The sequence below is a fragment of the Ischnura elegans genome, chromosome 1 (assembly GCF_921293095.1).
Source record: "Ischnura elegans chromosome 1, ioIscEleg1.1, whole genome shotgun sequence".
Lineage (NCBI taxonomy): Eukaryota > Metazoa > Arthropoda > Insecta > Odonata > Coenagrionidae > Ischnura > Ischnura elegans.
The window spans coordinates 70,235,843-70,263,243 of NC_060246.1; the positions used below are offsets into that span (position 1 = coordinate 70,235,843).

Consider the following 27,401-nt stretch of genomic DNA (forward strand, 5'->3'; position numbering starts at 1 on the left):
AAAATGCGCTGAAACAATGTGAAACATGGTACATATTTGATGGAGGCGAGCGACAGATAAGGTCATGCGCGGGAGGGGGTGGAGAGAAACCCGGCGTTGCCATTTGCCTACTCTTAACGAAAGGATCCAAGAAGACCACGGCTTAACGTTCCATTCGACGGACGGAGTGTTGCACTTGAATTGCCCTCCACAAAGTACTCAAGTAGGGATCGGGCATCCACGGAAAAATCTCTGCCACCACCGGGATTTGAACCCAGACCATCTGGGTAGGAAGCCAGCACTCTAGCTATCATATCCATCCAATCCCCTATGTGAGACATACTAATAAAAACCAGTATACTACTTATCCAGAAATTCGCCATTACAACTTAGTCATGGAAAATGCCTACTTAGCGGTGTTCTGAATCAATCTCTCCGTAGGGGAATTTCTAGGGTTTCCTGGGGAAATCTTTAAATTTTGGCATGGCTTTATGCCTTTTCTGCAGGAAAGAGAATTTTATATATATACTCTTCTGTCTAAAGAGCACCAACTGATACATCTCTACCCTCTGGAGATACATTTATATAACTACAGTGAGTCACGCGATCGAAGTTGAGAACAGAAGCAAACGCTGGGCCCAAGACCCCCATCAATGCTCCTCAATCAATTCTCATCTCCATAATTATCTCTAACATGTTCCATTACCCTTCCATCGTCGCGTAAATTAGTTCGTGTAATTCCCTCAAAGAATGCCGGGAAGAGTAACTATTGACGAGGTAGAAGAAAGTGAATGATTCCACTTTGGCAACAAAATTAGACTTTAACTTTAGTGAAATAGATTCAGACACATCTAAGGATGCTTATACTACAATGCAATAATTCCACAAGAGTGTTCCAGAGTGTACAATCCGATGCTGAAGTAATGGGCGGATTAATGCAACAAGCATAGTTTCACAATTGATTTTTCTATAGCTCAGGAGAGAATAGTGTCGACATAAAGTAGGAGAAAATATAGAATAATACGATGTATTGAGATCCATAAGAAGTAGTTATGAAAATAGTTGAAGTCAAAAATTCGGTTTAGGAGGTGACTACCTTTAGTTGATAACTTCTTGCATGAACTTTCGGGAAACTCCAAATTGTCATACGATAAATCAATCAAAATGCTATTTGAATTGAATTTAAATAAAATAAAGGGTGAAATACAGAAAAATATTGGAATAAAAACATGTGAATAATACTGAAGCTAATTTGAAGTATCAGTTATAAATAATGTATACTCGTAATAAATTTTGTTAATAAAATAATTAATACTCGTAATAAATTTTGGCTGTTTATTAGTCCAACTTTGATATTTACGACGTAGCTCATTATTTTAAATGAGCTCCTCCCGATGTTACTTTTGAAGCGACGGAAAAATAATCGCCTAAATATTCCAGCCTAACATACATTTATGGAGATGAGTTTTCATATTGATTCCGAGTAGTTGGATACGCCTACCAATAGGGTAACGGGTAAAACTATCTCTTACTAGTCAGCACTTTTAATCCGTCGCGTCGCTTACATCTTTTCAGCATAACTACACATTCAAATCGTGAAAGGTGTATTGTGTCATCGTTATCCTCATTGAGGCAACTGTGACATGAAAATTGGGGTTACGGTCACCAAAGTTGAAATTGGCCGCAATAGCTCTCTCTCTCTCTATCTCTGAATCGCGAGCCAAGTTCAACGCTAGCTTTTGACGTCGCGTCTAAATATGTTTACTCGTAGACGGTCCACGAAATATTGAAGATATTCGTATGGTTTTATGAAAGACAGAGAACTTAACTATTGATTCGTCACGCGCTGATGCTGAATAGGAGAGAAGTTGCTTAAAATCCTAATGAAGATCAGTTTAAACAGAATGTATGAATATCATCAATAACATTTTCATAGCATATTTTCTAGTATTGAAGGAGAATGAAACTAATTGGGATACAAATAATCAGTTTCGATGCATCCCACTTTCAAATAGAGTGTCTTCCACTCTGTCTCCCTGATATACTGACTAAAGGTTATATCGATATGTAATGGAGTGCTCGTGAATTCATATATAAATAATTTCACTCACAAATCTCATGAAGAAATTAAGAAAAATTCGTCATTTCTTACATGAGAACGGAAAGAGTGTGCGCTTCAGGATCTCAGGATAATAAATTAAAGTTCAATATTAATTTACGGCTTGGATACATTAGAATCCAACCACCTTTCACGGAAATGATTACAGCTCAAAAACTCACCAAGAAATTGCGATGAAGGCCCAGCCTTATCTTGGAATACTTCTTCATTATAACCCTCCACAGCACGTAGGCCATGGCTCCAGCTGTCGTATTTCCTTCCAGGGCTAATGAAATCTTCAGAAGATTGCTCTTCGAAAGGGATGAACACTTCAATCCCTTTCAGGGTCGAGAACGAAACACCCTGAAAAGGCTGACTAATAACATTCGAACACTGATAGCTTCTCCACTCAATATTCACCGTTGGGTTTCAGTGACACTTTATCCAAAAGTCAAATATACGGCCACGTATTAGCGACTATGATCGCTTTCAAGAGCTTTCTATGCACAAAAACACACTATACACATTCACACAAGTAGATATTCAAAATACTTCGGTAAAATATATTCACAGGCACAACACAGTTTAGGTTCTTCCACCGTTGCCTCCTTATTCTGGAAACGGATAACTGGTCGGAATCTTATTAGCATCCAGTGAAGAGGCCGATGGATAGTCCGTAGGGTAATATTTTTTTCTTGTATTTAAGCGCACTGGGAGACCGACTTTATCAACGCGGGTATGCTTTGTTCCGTGGAGAGAAAAATTTGAAGATCCAAACTCGATAGGGGCTGATTTTTTAAGGGAAACAAGGGGATGGGATTCGATGAAATATTTGTCCTAAAAAAAAACCTTCTCCCTCATATTCTAGTGCCAAACATCTCCGGGGCATCGAGTGCGAGATCGTAAACGTTCCGTATGGGTGTCTTGTCCTCGGCGCCGGTGTTCCTCGACCACCGCGTTCGGCAGCAGCGGCCGTGTGAGTGAGTCACCTGGTGCCTTCTCGGAGTCTCGCTTCCTCCTCCACTCCGCGGAGTCGGTGGAGGGAAGTGTAGGAGGAGGTGGAGAAAGTCTAAGCGAAAGGAATCACGGTGGAGAGGCAGGAGGATTAGCGGGGAGCGCGGCGACGATCGCGGGTGGGGCCGCCCCTCTTGCCGGCCGGCGAAACACCCACGCAGACGAAAGCAAAACTCTCGACTACGTTTTATAATGCACCGATATCATTTACTGCTAGGTGCAGCAGCCGTGATGTGCAAGGTTGTTTTTTTACACCGTCAAACTTTGATCCTCACTTGCGGCGCCGCGAGCTTGCGAATACAAACGGGACGAAGGATAACAACAGCTTTCTCCGAATTTCTATTTTGATTCACCTTCTGAGGACGGCAATTCGATTGTTTGAAGAGAGAAGCGAGTTCTTTGCCCGCTGTGTATTCCCAACTATCCGCCAAGCTGCAGCTTACGGTATCAAAACTTCTGGGAATCGACGCAAAACTCTTCATTCGCCATAGTGTTTAATATGCGTTCGATTCATCGGGACTACGCATGGAGACCGTTGTTTCAGACAAATTTGTCGTCTGCTTCTCTTCCGACGCACAGGTGCTATAATTTCCTCTCTGATTCGAGCTTTGTTGCTGACAATCCGTGGTATATCTTCTCAAAATTCCTTTTTTACACAGTCCTCTTTAATCAAAATACGACCAACTTGCTGATGAATTCGAGGGCTTCACAAAGGTTGCCACGTTCCCTGCTCGTCCTCGTTTCAAACAACAAACAAAAACTGTTTGCGCTCACGGCGTCATAGAGAAACTGGAGGATGGGGGATGGAGTGCCGATAAAAAATGTATCGTTTAAATCCTCCGAGCAGCCAAGGAGAACGAGCGCTAGGAAAACATTGAGATTTATCGTGGCGTGAGGAGTCTGCGAAGTTAGAGAAGCCTTTTCAGCTCGGAAAGCGGTGAAGAGGAAACAAAAACCTTGGGCGAATATCCTGCGAAAGGAGATGAGATCAGTTTTTTTTTCCTTCTTTGAAAATATTCAATTTGTTTTTATATCATACGGGTGACACGCTGAATGTTCTAAGAGACTAGCCGAAAAAATAACAGAATGTCCACTTGATAAACCTTGTTATTTCCCCGAAAGCTTAACTTAGTGGTTCGATAAAAATTTATCCCTAAAATGAGTAGGCAGCGGCTCTGGTTTCACAAAACTGGCACGAAAGATGACAACACACTACCCGGTGATGGTGTAATCATGAGCAAAAACACGCAAGTGATAAGGGCAGTGGGCGATGGAAATCCACCTGCTCATCCAAAACAAATCAGTCTCATTATCTCCGTTGCATCCGTCACAAACCTGGAGAGCAGTGTTTCTTTTCCTTTCACCGGCGAATAATACAACCGTGTGAGACAAAACGCTGTTCCATAGCCATCGTTTCGGTAGAAAACAGACACGACACACAAACACAGCACTGAATTATCAGCAACAGGGATGCGTAGACCACACAAGGCTCTTTTAGGTAACTTATTCAGGAATAGGGAAAAATCGCCAACATTAAAGGTCTCAAGGGATGATGATCTCACAGAGAGAGTCACAGAGAGAGAGACTCATAGGTGAGAGTCCACAGTCGACGGTTGTCGTCAGAATCAGTCCCTTGGACGCAGAAGGGGTCCTGCCGTGCCTCTCGATCAGCTGATCGGGGCTTCCCCCCTCTTTGGGTCGACTTCTCTTCTTCACTCCACCTTATCTCGTCTACATTTATCAACAAAAAAAGAAGTATCAATTCTCTCCCAATTGTCTGTTCTAGATGTTGGGCGGCACGCGCGGAGCGGCACCTCACGTGGGCAACGGACGAAGACAGCGGTGAAGTCGCCTTGGGCGCACGTCCTCTCGCGATGCGAACCGCCAGGACACTGGCGGGGCGCCCGAGGGGAAACGGGCGGAGAGGCGGACTTCCTCGTGGTGCCGATCCGACAACCCCTCCCTCCGCCCCCGCCTCTTTTCATCAACCTCCCCTCCACTCCCAGAGGAATGTGCGATGTTTGGGAACATGGAGCAGTAGCACGCGATAAGAGCTAGAGTGTAGGGTCACTTACCATTGTCGAACATTTAGTTCAAGGGTCGGCAACCAGCGGGAATCCTAGTACATTCATGCGGCCTGGGCAATGAAGATCTACTAATTAATTTTAACTCATCGTTTAATGAGAGTGTTACGTTCTACTTTGATGTAGTATAACCGTGGTTCCCGAAATGGTGCGGCAGTGCACACAAAAAGCCCTAATGGTGACTATTTAATGTAATGGTTGACCACCGGCGTGAATCCAAGTAATTTCATGCGGATTGCGCAATGAAGAGTTACTTATTATGTTTAATTCATTATTTGCTGAGAGTGCTGTGTTTCCCGTTAATGTAGTTCAACCGTGGTTCACGGCATGGTGCAGTAGTGTCAACAAAAGTCCTATTGGGTACACATCACCCATTTTCGCGCGTACTTATCGTTCAAAACTTAGGTTATCGTCTTTAAAATTTCATAGCACGGAGAACAGACTTTATCAGTAATTTTCCATGATTTCACCATAGTGTCTGATTTCTTTAAATGAGGTAAAATTTTCATATTTCAGAGAAAGGCAAGTACAGAAAAGGGTCTTTAAAATTTCAAGGTGGTGGCGGAAGCTGTAAAAAATGATACGTCACCGTTAAAGACCATTCGAAAGGGAGTGATGCGTCCTATAAATGGAATAACATTACACCATCATCATAAAATGCTTTAATTGCTTGAAGAGTAGATTCTACCGGTTCCTTGTTGGGTGCCCATCGCTGATAACTTTCACTGTGGGGGATCGGGTTGGCATGGTGGGTAGAGTGCTGGCTCCCCTCCCTGAAGCTCCGCGTTCAAATCCGGGCGGTGGCATAGATTTTTCAGAGGCTGCCCGATCCATAATCGAGTGATTTGTGGAGGGCACTACAAGTGCAGCACTCCCTCCGTCGGATGGGACGTTAAACCGCGGTCCCCTTGGTGCCTATCGTCAGGAGCAGGCTAATGCAGACGCCGGGTTTCCCTCCACTCTTCCTTACCTACCCTTACTTACGCAAATGAACCTAGCTGCCACGGAAATTTTTCTCGGGTTTTCCACCGGTTGATGCTATCCATGTCTCCCGACGTTTCGAGCAGCGACTTGCTGTTCATCTTTAGGGGATCTTCTGAATGCCGTGCGAATGGAGAACATCAACCGGTGGAAAACCCGAGAAACTTTTCTGCACCTGATACGCCGGGAAAACCTGAGATCGAACCATGCTGTCGGTCGCCTCCTCCAAATACTATATCATAACTCACTTTCATTGTGGTTATCTGCGTATATCTACTTCATTACTACATTTTCGGTCTCATGAAATTCTACACAACCTCACCCATCTGTGCCCTCTCTATGCAGAGAAGTCATTTCATGAATCCTCTGATATTTTCCTCCATTCAGAGGTGTTTGTATTAAAAAAAACCTTCACTTCCTTCCCTGACATGCCGTCAACCCGTTCCCTCCTCCTCCCTTGAACAAACGCCCATCCCATTCACACACCCGAGCCTCCTGGCTCACACTCCCACGTGGGTTCCCCTCCACTGCTCCTGCTTCAGTTTCAACTCCACCTCTACAGATCCCACTCTCGCCACCTTTCTCACCCGAATTCCATACGAGGATGTTTCAGTTTTCCCCACCTATTTTTGCGTCCTGCCCCGCTCTCGCGTGCTTTTACACGTAATTATCTAGGTCGCATGAGTCCGGGGCATAGGCCGTGAGAGCGTGCTTAGGGATACCAAATTCTTTAACCAAATAATTAGCACCACTGCGCATAATAATAAGTTTAAGGTTTTAAGCGTGTCGCAGTCTCGGAGGAAGACGATAAGGTATTACTATCCCGAGCATGTGTCGGATTTTTATTCTGTGCTGATAAGGAATGGCAAAAGTTCCATCAAAATAAAGCATGCGGCATTCATAATCGTGTTCTTTTAAGGCCGTTTTACACGGTACACGGAATTGCGCAATCTGACGTACGTGCGAAGGCGCAATCAAAATTGCGTCGCGTTAAGCGGTGAATTGTTAGAACACATGCGAGAATGCGTGGATGCGAGACGACAAAATAGCCCCTGTTCTAATTTCGTTCATGCATTCTCGCAATTCCACGCCATTTTAGAAATTAATGCAGCTCTAACCTGCGCAATTCCGTGCCCCGTGTAAAACGGCCTTTAGAATGCAGCTAGTGTTTAGTGCAATTTAGACAGGGTGACTTCTAGGAGTTGCAAACACTGATTTGCCGATGGCTTTTCTGGTCTCAGGCTCGTAACTTAAATAATTGTAATGATAGAAGAATTTGAAATGTCATTGGGTTTTTGTTATCATGGATTTGTTATGACCAGGTTACTTCGTACTTAGAAGTAGTAGATTGAAACGTAATAATTTATATCTCTCACAAAATTATATCCATCACCAATCCGTAGCAAATACATAAAATAAGAATAACATGCTGAGTCAATAACCTACATTTGTTTGTCATTAGTCCGTCAGAACGCAAACAGTCGCACAACTTGCTCTCCCCTGTTTTAATTCTGCGTTTACCTTCATTATTCTTAGGGAGAAAAGTAAGCTTCATATCCTTCGCTTTCGACGGCGTTTATAAGAGGTGCCATCTGGTGTTCCTCGAATCATTATGTATGCTAATGCGACGGTGAGAGCTAATAAACTCAGCCGCGTGTTTACAATTGCCTAAAGAATTGCAGAAAGGCTAAAATGTCAACCCTCACTTAGCTTCAATTGCATAATAGACCCTGTTATGCAACAAGAAAAATTGTTATTATGTCATATTTGCATTTATGGACTTAGAGGAAATGAAAGTATTTCACGCTAAACAGCTTTCTAAAAACTTTGATCTGAAATTTTCATGAACAATATTTTTCCGTTATTAAGCGCAATTTGAGTCACTTATATGAAAACAAAACCTTTGGGTGGAGGGAAATAAATTACAATATATTTCACGAGATATAAATCATCCCACAAGATGTACTTATGATTCCATTATTTCGGGAATTTGCACGGTTGTTTAAATGCAGGAAATTAGAAAAATTCCAGAGGAATTAAAGTAAAAATTCCAACAAAGGAAAAGCAGAGGTCTCAAAACTACATATCGGATTCTTTCGCGAATAATGCTTGTGCGGCTGTGAAGCTTACAAATTCTTTCGCTCACGGATAATAAAGGAGCAATAATATTTCATTGCTAATATTCAACCAAAAAGAGAAATGGTAAAGAAATTGTTTTTCCTTGAAAAAAATACGTATTCTGCAGTTATGTACCTGCAAAGCAGTTTATTTTCGAAAATCTTTTGCAGCTGAACTTCTAATCCGATCCTCACTGAATACCTTAATGGAAACAATTTGTGAAACTGTATCTGTATTGTTAGTGTATGAAAGAGTGATGTGAGAGTGATATCGACGCGCGACTTCGAGACTCCAACTCCAACCAAGCGTACCTTCCTCAACGTGATGATACAATCGCCTTTCGTCTACCAAACCAATCGCACGGCGCAAAACTGCGTAATTTACTCGCTCACAGCTGGAACGCGAGGTGATTCAATAGATGCCGCGGATCGGTACACTATTCACCCAAGCAAGCGATCGGGTCAAGTTTGGGAAAATAAGGGGAACTTGCCGTACGGAATGGGATGATAATTAAAGGAAAAGCTTTATTGAGGTATTATTTTTTCATTGAAGTCTTGAATTATGTGTGAGTTCTCTTTAAATATTTTTTTCTTTGGGGAATGTAATGGGCAAAGAGAACTTTATTCAAGTAATTACTTTTATGAGTTTTAGGTTTCCATTAGGTACTGTCATCAGTATATCTTGTATGATGTTGGGCACGATATGGTGGAAGTTCTTAATATTATTAAAATAAGACATTGCAATATTTCCACTGAGTTTTATTAATAATGTCTTATTTCATATATTTTTAATAATGCAATGTCTTATTTTAATAATACTGTCATCAGCATCGCCATGCTACACCAAATATTATTACTACTGTTTCCATCATAATTCTGTAATGTGCCTTCTTACAGGCAAGTCTTTTCTGAGTACTGAGGAAAACTTGGGGTAGTTTAGTGAAAGCGTCCTTTTATCAAAACGTGATGATTAGATCTTCAAAACGATACTTTATGGTAATTATGTTGTTTTTATGTATTCATTGTGAGCATCATTTTTCTAAGTAATTGATTCTATGCAATTAAGACGGGTCTTCAGCTTTAATCATAGAAAATCTAATCACATCTTTCAGTATTGCTATGTTGCCTGGTGGAATAGCCTTTGTTTATAGTAAGTGCTCTTTTAGAGGGAAGATGAACAATCATCGGTGATGTGCGTGCCTCGTCTAGTGAAACTGATTGCTTAATAAATAGCTGGAATGTACTCATCAACACTTTCGTTAATTCCGATATCCACGGAGCTCGGTTATACTTTCTCCTTGATGTTGCAACAGATAGATACACTGTCCTGCACGCTTTTTTTTACCTATTTTAGCTACTTAAATATCAAGCAGCTTGCGACACATAACCAAAATAATATTGATGACTGTGATGGTGGTATAATGATGAATACGACCGTGGGACAAATTGTTGCTCACCTAAAATCAACTTTTTCAGGAAACACATGCAACTATATTGCTGGTAAATTCAGCAATACCCATCACGGCGGAGTGAGGACACTTCTCTCCTAATTTAAAAGGAATGAAGTGCCCCGTCCGTTACCGAGGCCAAATATTCATTAAAATTAAAAAAAACTTAAAAATACAGTGAAACACACTTGCGTTGAACTAAATGGGGCTGAATAAATGATTCGAACAATTATTTACTCCTAGTTATTGGATTTTGTTGAGTATTATCGGATAAACTCATATTCTGTGTCTTTTATTTTATTTTAATGGGTACGAAAGGTTAAACAGAGCTACTATACTTATGCTACTCCATTATTATAGCTCATCGGTAGATCAAGACCGAAAGCATTCGAAAAGTGTTACTGCCGAATAATGATGAAGATAAAATGGACCGGCCGTGTAAGTTATGAGGAAGTACTAATAAGGGTGGGAGAATAGAGAAGTCTTCTAAAATCCTTTAGTAGAAGGCATAGTTGCCCACATTATGAGACATGGTGACTTGATGAAAACAATCGCAGAAGGACAGGAGGAAGAGAATAAGGGCAAAGGAAGACCACGAATGAAATAGGACAGGTTATAAAGGATGTAAGAGAGCAGAAATACGTCGCTAAGGAAAGGCTAGCGGATAGGAGAAGTGTACGGAGGGCTGCGTCAAAAACCAATCTTGGGACTTTTGACTAGTAAGGATGACGATGAAATAGGCCATACCGATATAGCTCCGTGCATGACTAAAAAAAATTGTACCCGAATAATTCTTCGCGCTAGAAATGGACCAATCTCTTTTTCGTGGACCCCATACAGCTTTAAGTAACGCCAGAAATACAATTTTTCGCAAAGCACCCATAATTGCGTTTCTCGATTTCAAAAACTGTTCCATCGACTTCCTGAGCAAGTTGCTCCCAAGTTGCGGGATAAGAAGTGAGAGCTCGTCCGCTGCAAATGCCTTTTTCACGACTGCCCGTATTCGTGGCGTGGAATGCGGAATATTTACCAACGTAGCTTGAGAGGATTACTCCGGAAAAAGGTCTGTTGCAAGCGAAAAGGCAATTTCTTCGGTAAGTGGTGCAACCAAGATAATTTTTGATTCAAGAACACACTTCACGCTCCGAAATAATGAAAGGAAACGTTTCATCTCGGTGAAGCGAGTTTCTTGGGAAATCGGGTTGTACCCCAGATATGCATATAAGTATAGGGTAAGCTGAAAAATAAGCATAAAGGCATATGTGAGATGCATCATAATGACTCCTAGAAATGCCGCATAAATGACAGAAATTTCTGAAAAGCCTTTTCCGTTCGTAATCATAAGGAATTTAGAATTTCATATGATTCCAGTGGCATTTTGAAAATTGTTTTTAATGGAATTATGAAAGCATAATAAATCACTCGTAAAAATAATGGCGCTAACAATAGATTTAGAAATGATTTCTCGTGGAAAAATTGTATTCAATCAGCAATGGGTTGAAACTACTATGATGTAATAACATTGTGTTTTATTCTTGTAACACGATAATTTATATATTCATATAATTTTATCATTATTATTATATGATGGTGGCTGTGCATTTAAAAGCATAAAAATTTAACACTAAATAAATTACTTTATTAAAAAAAATGAAATACCCAGTAAAGGGGAACCACGGTTGCGTTGTGGGAAGAAAATTTCGCAATTGTCCTGAGGTTCTTGGGTTCAAATACCGGGTGAAACTGTTGGAGCCCCAAAGTATTAACCCATTGTTATGAGACTTGACCGAGGGAAATAAACTTTCCCCCTCACCTTTGAACTCAACATGGAAGTCAACATTTTCCTTAATATCATGTTTAAAAAATTTACATCTGAAAAAATACTGAGATAAAATTTTCAAAATTTAGACTGAGGCAAATCAAGATGAAGGTTTACTATATATTCTTCTAAAATATAAAGACGATAGCTGAAATCTTCAAGAAGTTATTCTCCGTAAAGCAAAAAAAACATGAAAAGAGGAAGAACGAAATAAAACCCAGCCATAGCGAAATATATGGAGTGTGCTGCCTTCCTGCTAAATTCAAGATAAAATAAAACCTGTAGACGCGTATGAGACGTTCATAAGCATTCCTTAATGGTCTCGCCATTGACGAGGCGCCGCTGCGTCGAAGCGTTTTCGTTTTTCATTCGACTCGCCTTCCTCCGGCAGCGGAGCTCGCAATCCACCCAGTTCCATTTGCCCGTCGCCGGCCGAGGAGGAGCGTGGGGGCGCAACAAACGGCCCTATTGTCTGGGAGAGCGAAATTAGGGCGATCCTTCCGCCTTATGTCATACGCTCCGCGAGATTCCGGGTCGATTTACCGCGCTAATCGATCCTGTGATCGACTGACAGGTTCGGACGATGAATGCGGGTCCGCTAATCTTTCGCCATTCGACCGTGCGGCAGGAAAGGGCTCACAGGAGCCCGTAGACCACCCGTGTGTTTTTTTATTATCGTTCCCGCGAAATGCCTTCTCACTTGCCCAGTATTGCGTCAAATAAGCAGCTTCAGCTGAAAATGGAGGCATAGAAGTTCAATGATCTATCGGTGGCTCCCTTTATGGGTCTTTGGGTGCGATATTTCTCTGACAGAGAAAATTATTGGGAATCCGCAGAAATATAGCATCAGACGAATGTGTGCAATGAGAAAGTTTTTTTTACTTTTGCAAAATTATCCCTAATTATGTTTCCTATTTTTGACGTATTCTAATCTAATTGTAATAATGGAATCTTTAGAGAGATTAGAAGTCTATGCACAGAAATTAGTCGTTCATATATTTCTCCGAGAGTTCATTTCACTCATAATTCATCTATGACCAAAAGATTTTGAATCGCGTGAGGTACTTCTTTTGTAATGAAATGCATGATTCATTCAACTAGCTCAGTGGTAAATCCGACTCATATCATAATGGCTCCATCGCTTTCGAGTATCCCATGCCAAGTCTTTACAAATGGTGCTTTTGCATTGTTCTAGGAATAAAGTGGTAACTTACAATTGTGTAAACATATCAGTTAAAACTTTTCATTCTCGTAATAGACTGTGTCATAACCTATTTTATACCATAACACGAAGCCATTAAAAATTTTACCACGCTTCTTAATGCAGTGGCGATAAATAATATTTTTATTATTGGCGGCCGGCTCCAACGCACGTCCTATGTTTCCAGCAGGTGAGTTTCACTCATGTTAAGGAAAAGGTGGTTCTCGAAAAGTCTATTTCAAATGTATGCCTTTCTTACAAAATTCTTTCAATTAAGATTTTATGCGGTTTAATTGACACCATTAAAAAATTTCAAATGGAATAACGGAGGTAGAAATGAATAAGAATACGTTTTGAGGAAATCTTAGGCTGAATTTTATGAGGCAAGTCATAAAAAAGAGTTAAAGTGTAAAATTATGTGGAGTGAGATGAGGATTACAAAAATGAGAGTAAATCTGCAGCCGATCCAAAGAATTTTTGCTCACCGGATCGGAAAATAGGAATATTTGCGATAAGATGAGATGAAAAGTATGATGTAAAAAATAATATATGTAACAACACGGGTATTATTACCTTTCCTTTACCAATTAGAATCAGTAATCCTTATACCTAAATCTTTTGGACGTACTGGATTTAAATGCATGCGACACTCGCATGGTGGAAATAACGCAACTTTTTTCCGCCTTGATAGTTTCCGTGCAAACGCATTAAATATTGGTATACTTCCCGGAAAAATTGTTGTAAATAGATGACCGGATTAAGATCTTTCCTGGATGATCAATGGTGTGCCTTTCCGATTTTATCGGCATCAGAGGGAATTCTTTCATATGGGTCAGATGACATTATCGTAGGCCGTTATTGACGCTGCTGAAATCAAACGAAATGGTCAAGATCGAAGTTGAAAATTTGATTGTGGATCGAAAGATGAAGGTTATGGCTCAATATCGATTTATTCGATCTTTGAATGTTAAAATTCGATATTAGTTTGTAATTTGAATGGATTTTTCCGTCACTAATCCAGCAGTGGGGTTGACAAGCTAAAACATGCATCGTGGGACCCTACGTGGCGCGATTTCTGGGTCCTTGAAGGTGTTTATTTCTCACCTGTGCGAATCATCATCCACATTCCATTAGAAGCGGACGAGAATTGAGCTGCGGTGCCAGCATCATTGAGACCATTCGAAAGTCAACATACATCCCGGCGCGTGATTCGAGATACGCCACTGCGGCCGAACTTAAAAAGCTAAGAGACGCGCGAGATAAAAATGTGTCCAAACACGGTTTCCGCGTTATCTGCGAAGAGCGGTGATAAAAAGGAACTCTTTGCCTACTTTTCAATCCGCAGTCAAACATAATGGAACGCTTTTGCGTCTTGGGCTTTGATGGTGCGGTGCTATAAAAGAAGTCTCAGGGTTCGTCCGTCAGCACTCACGCTGTTAATCGTTGAACTCACATTCAGTGGAGAGAATGTGGTGATAACCAACTAAATGAAGCTTATTTTTGGCAATATATGTAGGAAGAATTTGATCTCCTGCATTTTTTGGTATTTAAACGATGAAAATTAGGTCATCACTGCATTTTTGCCGCAGATATTAGCGGAATAGAAACATATTGTTCCTACATTTCACTGACTAGTTCGTTGATTAGCAAAAAGTAGTCAACTACAGGAGATAAAAGTTGTCATTGGAGAAATTTTTGTACTATTTTATTGGGAAATTCATAGAAATTCGGCGAAAAAGACCATGAAGACAGGAGAGTACTTCTTACCCTAGGGCATCGGCGACGACCTGTTTAAGGGGTCCCTACAGGCAAACCCTTTCATTCCCCTTCAAAAATGAGTAAACTGTTTAGATAAGCATATTTCGGAAATTTAAACAAAACAGATCGATTTACATTGTAATCGCGTAGTAGTCGACCTTTTAATTTCCGAGAAAACGTCTGAAATGTTATTTATATATCCCTTAATCCCGAGGATTCTCGCCCGCTGGCCCGGTCCAGTTAGCTCCTGCATCAAGGTAGTTAATGACTCACACTGTTTTGATATGTATCTTTTAGAAACCATAGGTCAGAATGAATGTAACAGAGCTAATGAAAGTATCATAGTCACAGCTCGTTAAAATGCCCTTTTTGAGTTCGTGTAACAATCTTTTTCTGAATTATTTCGTGGAGAAAATGAGTCTTAATGCATTAAACTTTCGGCACAGACTAGCGAGTGCTAAGTCAAATGCACCTGTTCACTGAGAAAATATCCTTTCATCTATAAGTATTGTCTGAACCCAGATGACTAGCTGTCACTAGATTTCATTTCTACCACGGCCTCAATAATATTCCATCCTTTGTTAAGTATGGCAAGGGTCTGACCCAGGCCTAATTACAGACTTCACGCCTTTCACCAAGACCAGAGGCATAGGAGTTGGAATGTCGCCATGGACATTTTTTCCTTTAACTTTAGAGGCTTTAATGAAGGACTATAGCTAAAAAAAGCCTAACAGAGATGAGCGTTAAGCATTTGGACAAGTGTAAGTGGTTAATTATGAAAGCGCATGGCACCCACGCTTTCCACCTTGCTTCTCTGCCGCTCTTCGCTGGGTCGACGGCGAGGTCAGAGGATTGTCTGAGGATGGAGTGTGCGAACCGCCCACCCTTCCGCAAAAGGAATCCTTCAGACAGGGCTAATTGAACCAATGAGAACGTACACTCATTGGTGGGGACAAGGTGAAAGTTGAGCGCAAAGGAAAGGCTATAATCGTAAATACTACATACGCGCTCCCAGGGAATAATTTGTTGAGTAGGATAGCAATACCATGATTGTTAATTAAAGTTAACGCATTTTGTACCTGATCTTGAGGGATATCAGAGAACAAATCTAATTTTTAATGAGAGAATTTAAAGTGTTTCGTCATTGTGTGGGAATTAATTTCACGTAAACATTAAATTACAATTTAATTAAAAATTACAAAATAAATTTATACCAGTTCATAAATATGTTATTTGCACAATTTCTTCCGTGCAAATTTATGCAAATTATGCAGCTATTATAACTAAGGAAAAAAGTAATCAGTGTGCCAATGAGATTTCTTTGAAGTTACTTTTAGATAGTGAAGATACAGAAACTCGACTGTCTCTCAGGCTACAGAGTTTCAAATCAAACGACCCCATGATATCCCACTGCATCATGGCGAGTAATTTTAAGTGAGAATCCTCTCGCCACTTCCATCCCCATAAACACAATGGGAGATGGGCGAGAAAATAGACTAAATTTGCTATGGAGCCGGATTCAGAGGAGCCAAGAACGGAATCAAAGCTTTTATTTTGGCAGGTATCACATACCACGATCCCCCGTCTCAGCGTTCGCAGAAAAACACCTAACTTTTCTTGTGCCGGCGGCTATTGCGGACGAAAGTTTCATCGGGCCAATCCTTATATTGGCATCAAATCCATGTCGCGGTTCTTGTTATGAAATGACTGCAGTTTAAGTATCGATCTGCCCGTCCTTGAACCCCAATTCCCGAGACGACCTCAAAAGAAAAAAAAAGGAAAACCTCTGGTGACGCATTCCCCGCGGAATAATTTCAGAGCGTTCCTCCCTGTGCTTGATCGCCCAATACATTTCTATGGCAACCATTGATTTCCACGCGGGGCCATCTCAAACTAACGCTTTGGGAATTTATGAAACATAAAATATGTAGAAGAGAAAGTTTCGGAATGCGAAATACAAGTGAAACAAGCCTTTGACGAAAAACAATCTGGCTCATATTCTTTTACTCTTTTTTACTGACAAAAAAGAAGTTTTACCTGAAGTATTATCTCCTCTTCGCTTTCTTCATAATTTTTCCATTCAGTGTTTTTGAGCTGCGAAGCCGGTGAGCGTGAATGACATCTAGTCTTAGTCGTCTCATGTCTCTTGTGGCCCCTACATTAATAATTGCATTTTCATAATTGAAAACTATCGCAATGATTGAGTCAATATTGATTATTTCAAAATAAACATACAAATCGGTTCGGCTATTTTTACTCGGAATGAGAGGATTGAAAGAAGAGTTAGTTGTATAACCATGATTGTTTGCCACAAATATCCATAGTTAGACTTACACTGGCAATTTTTTGTACGAACCACTTTTCAATTGCGTACAAAAAAAATTATGTCGAGGTATAATGAAGTAATTACTGTTTGGTTATTTACTAACAACAATATACTACCGCAAGTGCCTTGCAGGACATGAAAATTTCTGCAATTAATGCCGGAAATCGTTTACAGGAGGTAACTTGCTGGAACAAACGTCGGTGTAAATCCATCTTTAGGAGGAATTAGGGTGTGAGAGAAAGTTCAAAGTTGAAATGTTCGAGTTCTTTGCCCTTATTTTTATTCAAGAGTTGGAGTCGACCTCAAACAAAGTTGCCTTACATTGTGGCAGAATTTTCCGACTCAGAAAAATCGTATTTCTCAATTAAAGAGGTACTTCCTTGTTTCCAGAGAGTCGACATCCCTCTGAAGAAAGCTTGAGTCTCGCTAGGTCTATGCTGAAATATAATGAAGAGGATTACCAAAAGTAAATAATTGCTGTAGAAAACTTACCGCTAAAATTGGCGGGGAGCCATGTCTTCCTACATTGTATAAATTCACTTCGGAGATCGTATGATTAACTTAAGTAACGATATACCTACCGAGTACAATATAAAGCGAACGAAAATGGTTACACTACTAATTATACACTTGTGCATAAACAGAACGATTCCGCGAGTACTGTCTAGGTAGCCGGTAGCTTTATAGTCTTTATTCAGGCTGACCTTTTAATAATAGGGTAGAACAATTTTTTTCATCTCAATCATTTAAATTAATAGATTTCAAGTCTTTCCAGAGAACTTTCCCAATTTTCTCATATTTCTAATATTCTAATACCTCCCTTGCCCTGGAAAAAAGAAGACCTTGGCCGCTGAATGATAACTACTCTGATGTTTTAGGGTAGGGACATTGCAAAAAAAACAATAATCTCACCATAAAAATCTGAATTCATGGTTATCGAATGATTTTAATACTTCAAACACAATTTTAGAATGCTGTTTTTTCGTGCTGTCATGCTATTTGCTCCCAAAATGCAAACGGGAGTAAAGGGAATAACCATATGCACTATTTCTGGTCATGTTTTCTCGCTGGAAAAACTTTCGACAGTGCATCGACCTTACGCCCCCCGTCGTTCATCTGTCCTTGGTCCGTGATGACTCCTCAATCCCTGTATTCTCACCACGCAGTGGGGGACGTTCTCCCGACTCCTTCCCACAGTTAGTCGTTTTTAACGTGCATATATCTCGTGATGCCACTCTCATTCATATCTAAACTCTCGGTCCGGCCGACGGGGGCGCCCTCGGACCCCTGGGACGCATGCGAATCAACTTCCTTCACCGCCCACTCGGCGACGCCACCGACTGATTAAATCTCGCATCAGTCGCGGGCGGCGCCACTCGCGATACCGGAGAAGAAAAAAATAAGAATACCAGGAACACATGAAGGAAGGCATTAAGATTATCCTTTCAATCCACGCACGTTTTGCACATGCGTGGGCTCAGTTCTGATAAGATTGTCTGGAGAACTCACGGTATATTCCTTGCGAAGGGTTGGTAACGTTGTAAGATGCGCTTCGAGATCCTTTAAATATTGACCCGCTACTTATATTGCTATTTGAAAATTTTTTATATTACTTAATTTAAGTTATTAATTCAATAGAAATAAAATTTTAGTGGATTCAAATAAACTAGACTAACGTTCCGAATTATTTTATTTTTTGTTATAAGCAGAAGGTGAACTCTAATAATTGTCAATAAGCGTATCCAGTGTTATCCAAGGTTAATTAACACTGTTATAGCTGCGAATACTTATGAAAATACTTTTAAGTTGAATGCTACCCACTTTTAAACATGCTTTTGTTTCTTAGATTTTTCTTTCTTTTTCCTTATAAGAAAAGCAATTGGACGGTAGTGCTAAGTTATTTAGCATTTATAATCATTTATGATTCGCATTTGCCGGTGCCGTGGACAAATATCTGAGAGCATGAAGACGCCTTGTTCAAATTTTTCATGACAGATAGTTCAAACATAGCACAAATAGTTCTTGTGATATGTTCATTTGCTGATGCAAAATCCCTTGTTTAAGCTGCTATCAATCAAAACTAGATTAACTTTAATTTCAGTTACATGAAATTCAACCCCTAACTGCAGTTGCCGAAGATTAGAATTCTGCGCGATATTAATGAGTGAGTGGAGAAGGAATTTGAAGTTCTTTACGATTTGGTAATATAATATTCCTTCTACCATTTCACTCTAACATTCGACATGGCCCGTATGACGAGGCGCCGCTGCGTCGAAGTGTTTTCGATCGATTATCCATGGGAGCTTGTGGTAACAAGATTTTAGAATGTAAATGTACGGCCCAGAATTAATTATTCTAATTAGAGATTCCATAGAGGTAAACGCTGGAAATTAAGAGACACTTGGATATATTAATTAATTCTATAAAAGATAACGTCAACGACTAGTTGACGTTATCTAACCAATCTAGCGACTAACCAATCTAGCGACTAGGGGGACTGCCCTAGTTGCTAGATTGGTTATTGATTTCTCCACGTGATAGATTAATGACTTTAGAGATTCGAGATCTCCTTCCCAAGACAGCGGTTGCTTGGAGACAACTATGTATAAAAAATCTTCCTAAATGACTTTTATCGTGAAATCCCAAGAAAATGATCACTCTCTTGACAAAACTCTATTTAACGGTTTACAATTTGGAAATTGTTGCCCTTTTTGGCCGTGAAAAGCATTTGGTTCCAAGAGAGGTATCTTAAAATTGGTTCAATGTCAGTATTTTTCCGAAAATACCCTAGTAACTGGGACAAAGGTGAATGTGCAGAAAATATGACTAACCACATACTTCTCGTTATTAGATACACTTTTCGGCTTCTTGCTTACGTCATCTTTGGGTGAGGTAAAACAAGAGGGGACATTCTATAAGCTTTTGCTGCTAGTAAACATGTCTCTGTGTAGATACCTCGGTAAGATGCCATACAAGTTTTTAATATACTTATGATAAGCCTCTTTCCTATGAAGAAAAAGTATCGCTACCCTTTCATAGAGCTTGGGTTTGCTTTGCAGTATGAACACCATACATATTTGTGGCTATGAATACTATTCTCATCCAGATAAAAAACATCTATCACGTCGTCGAGTAAGCTCCTTTAGCACAGGCTTGCGACGAAAGTGCCATTTTCACGCCGCCAAAAGTGGAACATATTTCATGTTTCCACTTCCTAGAAACATCAAACTCTTATCAGTAAAAATTGGTCACAAAATATTAATTTAGTTCACAAATTTAGGAGTAGAGGTCTCTTAAAATAAGTCCAATGTCAGTATTTTAGCATAATCCTAAGAAGTGCTACTGCACACCAGTAATTTTGCAAAATTATTAATTATTTCGCGCTTACTAAGATAAAAATAAGATGTAAAGATAGGCACAAAATTCTTTTGGGTTATGTAAGATGCATCGTAGTACATTCAGTAATCATGTCGCACGTCTTTCCATTATGCCAACGGGCCAGCACTAGTGAGAAATAAATCGCAAACAAAAGATTGGAAGTGGGCGCATTATGAAATAATAATTATGAGTCATTAGGGATGGTACAAGGAGGAGGCAACCGAGAGTTGAGGTCATATGCGCCATGAAGGAATGGTGGAGAGAAACCCGGCGTCAGCATGGCAGCCTGCTCCTAACGAAAGGCGCCAAGGGGACCACGCCTTAACGTCCCATCCGACGGACGGAGTGTTGCGCTTGAAATGTCCTCCACCATGCACGGGCAGCTTCCGAGTGGGAAGCCAGCTCTCTAGCGGTTCATCTACCCGATCCCCGAGTTTTGAGGCTAAAAAGTCATATAAACCTCATAATATAAAATGAGAGCAAATATTGATAACATCCTCAGAATTGCTGTAACAGCTGCCTTAGATGCATCCAAGTTTTGGTTACCGTCTAATATCATTATCCCGAATGAGAAACATTAGAATGGCATTAGTGCTAAAACAAAACGCAGACAATTATGAATCAAACATGAATGAGCTCTAAAAAACATTTATTTTCCATAAATTAAGTGACAATTTTCAGCATAAACAAGCGCTGCGTTTTAGGCTGTCTACCGTCTCGCCGAGCAGACTGTACTTTTGGAATAAATCGGTTTTTGGAATCGCAAAATCATGCTGGAATGAAAAATTCTCCATTAGACACCCAAATTGGAACTGAATTCTTCATAACGAAATCCTTCCAGAATTTTTTCAAGAGTACTAAAGAAATCATTAAAATAATTAATTCAAGGTTAGTATGCTTGTGCCGCACTGAGGAAGGAGATTTATCTGTTGACCTGGCCATAACTTACGCCGCTAAACCTAATTCATAACATAATATTTTCTGTAATTTAGGAAACTCTATGCGGTTAGTTTTCATATAATTTAATCACATTGACACTTCCTTAAAAAACAATGACCATGGTTTCAACTCATGGTACCAGTATCAGCGCTTTATTATTATGAGTATCTTCATTCAGGAACTCCCTCCTGAAATCATAGTTGATATTTTTTGCTTTTAAAAGACCAAGAAAGTGGGCGCAGTTGTCAATTATGTTCCTTTTTCTTAATGTATACCTATGAAGTAAATTCATACTCCGTGCTTTCCCGGCGCAAAAGGTGGATAAATTTTTCTTTCACAAGGCTTTCCGGTGGATAAGGTACCTACGCCATCGTGGTCAGTTTTCAGAACTAAAGAACCTACATGCTCCAGCGAGAATCCTTCATAGATTTTAAAGAATTCCTTCGTAGATTTTTAATTAATTCCCCTGAATATAGCCTATTACTCCTTGATATTAGCTTATAGCTTAGAATATAGCTTATTACAAGCGAAATGCTTGCATTTTTAACGCTAGTTAAAATTCCTCCATACAGGTAGCTGCCCCATCATAGTTATTGTATAAGTACCCCATCTATGATTAATTAACTCTATATAGTTCAGTAATTAACTCAATGCCCACTTCCTCTTCTGTTAACGGTGTATACGTTTCAACTTTCTCATAGCTATGGCATCAATTAGATCCAAATGTGAGAGGTGGAAGATTGATGATGGGTAGCTCTTCACTAAATAAAACTTGAACGATACAAATTTATGCATACGGTAGAGCACCGTTGGAATTCTTGTATTTTTTTATTGAACCCCGTAGGGTTTTGATTCAACACTCCAGCAAAGCAAACGGTACGAATTAATCATCACGCGAAATTACCACAGGCTAATAATGGACGAGACTAAAACAGATTTTCCCATGGGAACTAAAGTAACAGTATTCCTCCATGGGGTGCGGTTGCCAGTGCAGACAAGATGGGTAGTTTTATATCTCCCGATTCCAAAATGAAACCGTTCGCAGCTCCACCCTAAGTCGCTCCCTAAAGGAGGGATTGACTCAAATTAAGGCAAAAAATGAACCAAAAATAATTATAAAAATTACGATTAAAATGCTAGTCACGTTCAACCTGCCTTCTAGAGAGGACGCCTCAATCCGTATTCATCGGTCTTAAATTCTTAACATTATTGAAAGCTTGCGTTATCATCTTGAAATTTTATGGGTGTAGAAAGTACGCCTTATTCAACATTTATCTGTTTGGTAAATTTGAAAATTTCACCAAAGTAAAAGTTTAAGGCAGTTTTTTTATAATTCAGATACTGGTTAATTCTGACAATGGTTTTCACTTTATACTCTGAAAATTTTAATGATAGCGTGATTTTTGACAAATCCACATCTCGATCCAAAAGCTCGAGCAAACATAACTCGAGCAAAACACTGTAGGAGCTAGGTACGCGACTGTGTAGGTAAAAAAAAACCCTCTTCGCACGTGTAATTTCAAAAAAAGTTTTTCCTCCATAGACGTCATCTATCGAGACGAATTTGGGTATCTACAGAGAATGTGGATGATCCAATCCATTTTTTTTACGTTTATATTTTTTCCAGTTATTTATATCTATATGTAAATTTCATATGATTTCACTTCAGCAAAACATCATTTTTACATTATCGTAGAAGGTAGTCTAATTATTAGCCTAATTTTAAATAATAAAGGTATGTTGGAACTTGATGGCAGAAGATCATTACAGTGACTTCATCCTAAATTAAATCGCAGCAAAGAGATCAGAGCAAGCTGGACTGCATATTTTTTGGAAAACCATGATATTAATTTGTTGTCTAAAAGGAAAACTTTTTGCATGTTGAACGATATGTTGCCGACATATTCTCCTTTCTTATTATTACCTTCCCCTTCCAACCCCCACTCCCTTAAAAAAAGTGTTTACAATGTCCAAAGCCATACCCCCTGTACAGACTAACCATTCAATTCCCTCCTAGTGGCTTAATCACCCTTCCCGACCCCTTCACCCTGATATTGTATTTAAACCGGCTCGCCATGAATTCTTGTCACCTTGATAATGACTCGAAACCAAGGTCGATACAATAAAAAATTTCCGTGGAGCTTAACAAAGTGATTTTATTCTATAAATCGTGATATCGTTCCAGAAAGTGAAACTTGAGAATGTGATACATTTCATAGCATTTATTCAAGTATCACCTCAATAAACAGTGTCTAAATACAAATTTTTTAATGCAATTTTAGATAGTACAGGATATAAAGACTTTTTTTGCGGCCATCAGTCAATCAGTAACTGTCAGTTGCGCATATTTTGAATTTTGATGTAAATGACATGTAACTTTTTTCTCAGACCAACCGCCTTAATGATGACTGACTAGCCTGGAGTGATGCAAACTCCCAAATAGAACAGCGGGGACGATTATGTGAGCTCTCTCCGGTCTCTGTGAGGAAACTCGATATGCATAAATGGAGGCTCCGCCTGGGATGCACGTGGAGCCAGCCAGCCAGCACGAAAACCATCACGCCCAAACCCGAAACCACTTCCTCATTCTATCGATTCTGCCCTCCCCCCCTTTTCCTCTCTCCCTCCCACTCTTCTTCCGTCCATCCCGACCTATTAGCCTCTGCCCTTCCAATTTCCCTTTCGGTCCCACTGAGACCGCTCCCCGCCCTTCCTCGCCAACACCGTCACCTGCATCTAATCAGCCCGCGTAACGTGCAAGTCCCGCTGCAGTTTCGCCGGATGCACTCAGGAAAATTTGATCTTCTCCGATACGTCGATTTATCGCCGGACATGGTGCCTGGTGGGACGCATAGGTGTGTTCCCGTGGACATTGGGGAGGAGATGCGGAGCGGCCGTCCTTAGGGCATCTAAACACGGCCGTAAGGAGATAAGGGAAAAGAAACATGACTTTATTTGCACATCTAATAATTCATTTTTCCGGCGGTTGTTTCGAACGTAAAATGCCTATATATTAGCTACGTTGTCAAATACTAAGCCTACCTACCAAAATCAGGATATTGTTTTTCAAAGTTATAATGAATAAAGTGACATTCGTTATTGGCAAGTGAAACAAGGCGTCAAGCGAAACGATTTCTCTATAATTCCTGAAATTTTGGATATTTTTAATAAAGTACCCTTTTCAATCATGAAATATTGTACTTCTAAATACAAGCATGTTCCTCATTACCCTTATTACCTTTTACGGAGAAAGAAAGCTTGTGGAGATTGAAAAATTACACTTCTCGTGTACAAAATTGAGCGGATCTTCGCGGCAATAGTGATAATAAATATTCGGGTAGTTGATGCGCCATTGATTACTTTGATTCAGCGTTTCCCGTACCATAATTCTCTCAAAGGATCAGGATAAGTCTAGAAATTGTGCTGAACACATTGACGCGGTGACACACTAAAAATGTTTCTCTCGGGTGTAATTTTAAATCCTTCACCTATCTTTCCCCTTCGGTACTATCTTCTCCTTCATTTTATTTTTTTCAGGCGAAATAAATAATTTATATACCTTAGGTAGAAATTTTTAATTTTCGTGAGATTATGATGAACAAAAAAATATCTTCAAATGCCCATACTGAAATGATGAGAACACTTAGTTTTTCCGTTAATATTAATTTGCAAACGTCACTCCGACATAGGTTTCAAAAAGGATTATCATCAACCCTGATAATGAAAATCCTTTTGGGAACCTAGGTCGCAGTGAAGTTATGCAGTAAATACTTGAGGGGAAAAAAAACAGTTTTCCTATATTTTCATTTAATGATAAGTGAATTACGCGGAGTCACGTGAGAAACAGAATATTTCAAGTGTATACATTTTTTTCGTTCCAAACAACGTAGCCTACTACACCCACTTGTGGTATTTCCGTAGAATACAGGCAAAAGCGATAAATTCTGGATTTTTTATCGTCCCCACAAGATTCTGCAGGAATGAAGGACGTGGATATCGGGGTCGCCTTGGCTCCCAGAGGCTGAATCCTTGGAAATCCTTTCGTCATCTGAGCTCATTCCGCCTCCCCCGCACGCCATCCAATTTAAACCAATTAACTCTTTCGACCCAAAGAGGCGACCACATCCTTCCTTTTCCGCTTTCAGGAGAGCAGGAGTCACATGACCGCACTCGATTATCTCTCTTTCTCTCTCTCTACCGTCCTCCATTTCCTAAGGCCGTCACACGATTCCTGTCATCCAATCTGTCGCCCTACCCCTTGCTCTATCGGATGAAAATTCACTTTATAAATTCTACGTTTATACGTTACTACTGATCTTGGTTTCGAAAATACGATTCCATTATCATTTCTCCGAGATATATGAACCTTGGTACTGAAATGGTGTTGTCGAATCCATGGCAGGATACAGAGACAGATTTTGGGTGGGGTAACAAGGAACATAATGCCCCCCAAATTAGATCATTTTTTAAATTTTCTTTAGTTTAAATTTTTTTGTATTCTTGTAAAGGATTAAAAGGAGTGTATACGCAAATGCATGGCTAAAAGTCCCAAACGTGAGAGAAGTTTGAGCTATACAAATTTATCGTAGACCGTAGCACTCCTTACTGTAAAAAATAAACAAGCTTATAAATAAAGTAAGCTGTTTCCCACCTCGTTAGGCACTAGGGAGCATGGATTTGGGTGGGCCCCTCTCTCTCTGGGATATTCCTTACTCCCCAGAACCACGTCATGACCCCTCCCCAAAATCTGATGCTGAATGTTCTTAGAGTATGAAGTGCTTAAGTGAAAACTACAAAGTGAATTACCATATTCTATTTTGCTAGTTTCACTGATTAAAGCTACAAGATTTAAATCTTTTTGCATTAAGTTACCTCCCAACCATTCTGGAACCAATCATTTTACACCCCGAAGTACAGGAAAAATAGGATATCAGCTACATCACGAGATATCACGAGAATAATATTCAACAGTTGAATTTCCTGTTTCACTCGTCAGTTTCACTTTAGTTTTTCACTCATCAATTCTCGGCATTTTTGATCCGTTAACATGATTTTGTACTTGAGAATGTGTTTACTTACTTCCTGTTGAGAATCTGTTATACTATGTATATTTTGAAACAAATCACGCAGAAGCTCTGCACATCACGCTTGGGTAGGGTGTATAAATGACTAATCAAGTCTACTGCTTAATACTCTCGCACTATAAGCCATGAGAGCTGTTGGCTATTATAAGCCATGAGAGAACAGCTGTTGGAATAACATGAAGTTTTTTTTAGATAGATCGATGTCAAAAGTGGAATCAAATTTTAAAAGTTCTTTAGGAGACACTTTACGGGCAATTTAAAATTCTTTTGTCGCCTGTGTTTCACCATGGCTTTAAAAATACTGCTTAGGCGGAGGCAGGTAAAATAAATTGTAGTTTTCCATTTGTGTGCTTGGCAAGATCATGGTTTAGTGCCATGGTAATTACAACTCATTTATAAATACCTACTACATGATGAGTTCTCGCCTGGCTCGCATCATTGACTCCCGAAGTTCCTTCCCTCCACCTCCAACCCAAGATCACTTTTTTATCACTCACGAATCAGTGCTCATGTCTTATCTCCTGCTCGTGTGGTTTTTCCGGCATGCTCAAACCGTATTCAACCATATGAGAAGAACATCGTTGTCTTAAAAAAAAACCTCTCGTCCTTGGGCTGCAACGGAAATGTTTACCTCTGTAAGAATCGTATAAACTGCGACTGCTTTCTCTAACATCAACCATCAGTTTTTGCAAGATATGCGTGGAAAGTAGGCGTACTTAAGAGCAAGAAGTTATCTTGAAACTAATAGGTAGGTACATTGATTGATTTAAGTTTCCTAAATGAAAACTATGATGGGAATACGAGATTAAGTCAGATTTCGCAGCAGCTGAATTTTTTGTATCAAATCCTTTCCTGCTATGAAAATAAAATTCAAAATCCGAATGGAAGTGGTCAACTTTTAAAAACCTTGAGTTAAGGTTTTCCTTATAATATACTTATTCATCATTATTTTAAATCCTGATACATTATTTTGTTAAATATAGGATATATCTACGAGGCAAAATGCCAGCTTAAGAAAGATGCACATCTGTGATTGCTCGAGATTACATTTGTCAATTAATTGTTATGATTTCGAGATATTTTTTCGAAATAGAAAAGAAAATGGGCAGCATCGATTTGCACCACGTAACAGTGTAGACGGTATGGTGGGAACATATTCACGTGCGTGGAATATT

At 39.8% G+C, this 27,401-nt stretch overlaps 1 protein-coding gene across 2 annotated transcripts in view; it reads right to left on the bottom strand.

The window, feature by feature from the left end:
* LOC124162954 (puratrophin-1) overlaps window positions 1–27,401 on the bottom strand; it is a 1,076,650-nt gene that overhangs the window by 1,010,057 nt on the left and 39,192 nt on the right. Inside the window, exon 1 of one of the 2 annotated variants that reach the window (XM_046539737.1) lies at window positions 2,260–3,584. The exons of the other annotated variant lie outside the window; for it this stretch is intronic. Coding sequence (XP_046395693.1) covers window positions 2,260–2,334 — 75 coding nt within the window. The 5' untranslated portion in view covers window positions 2,335–3,584. Of the gene's footprint in view, window positions 1–2,259; window positions 3,585–27,401 lie in introns of those variants that run through there. 2 annotated transcript variants of the gene reach the window in all.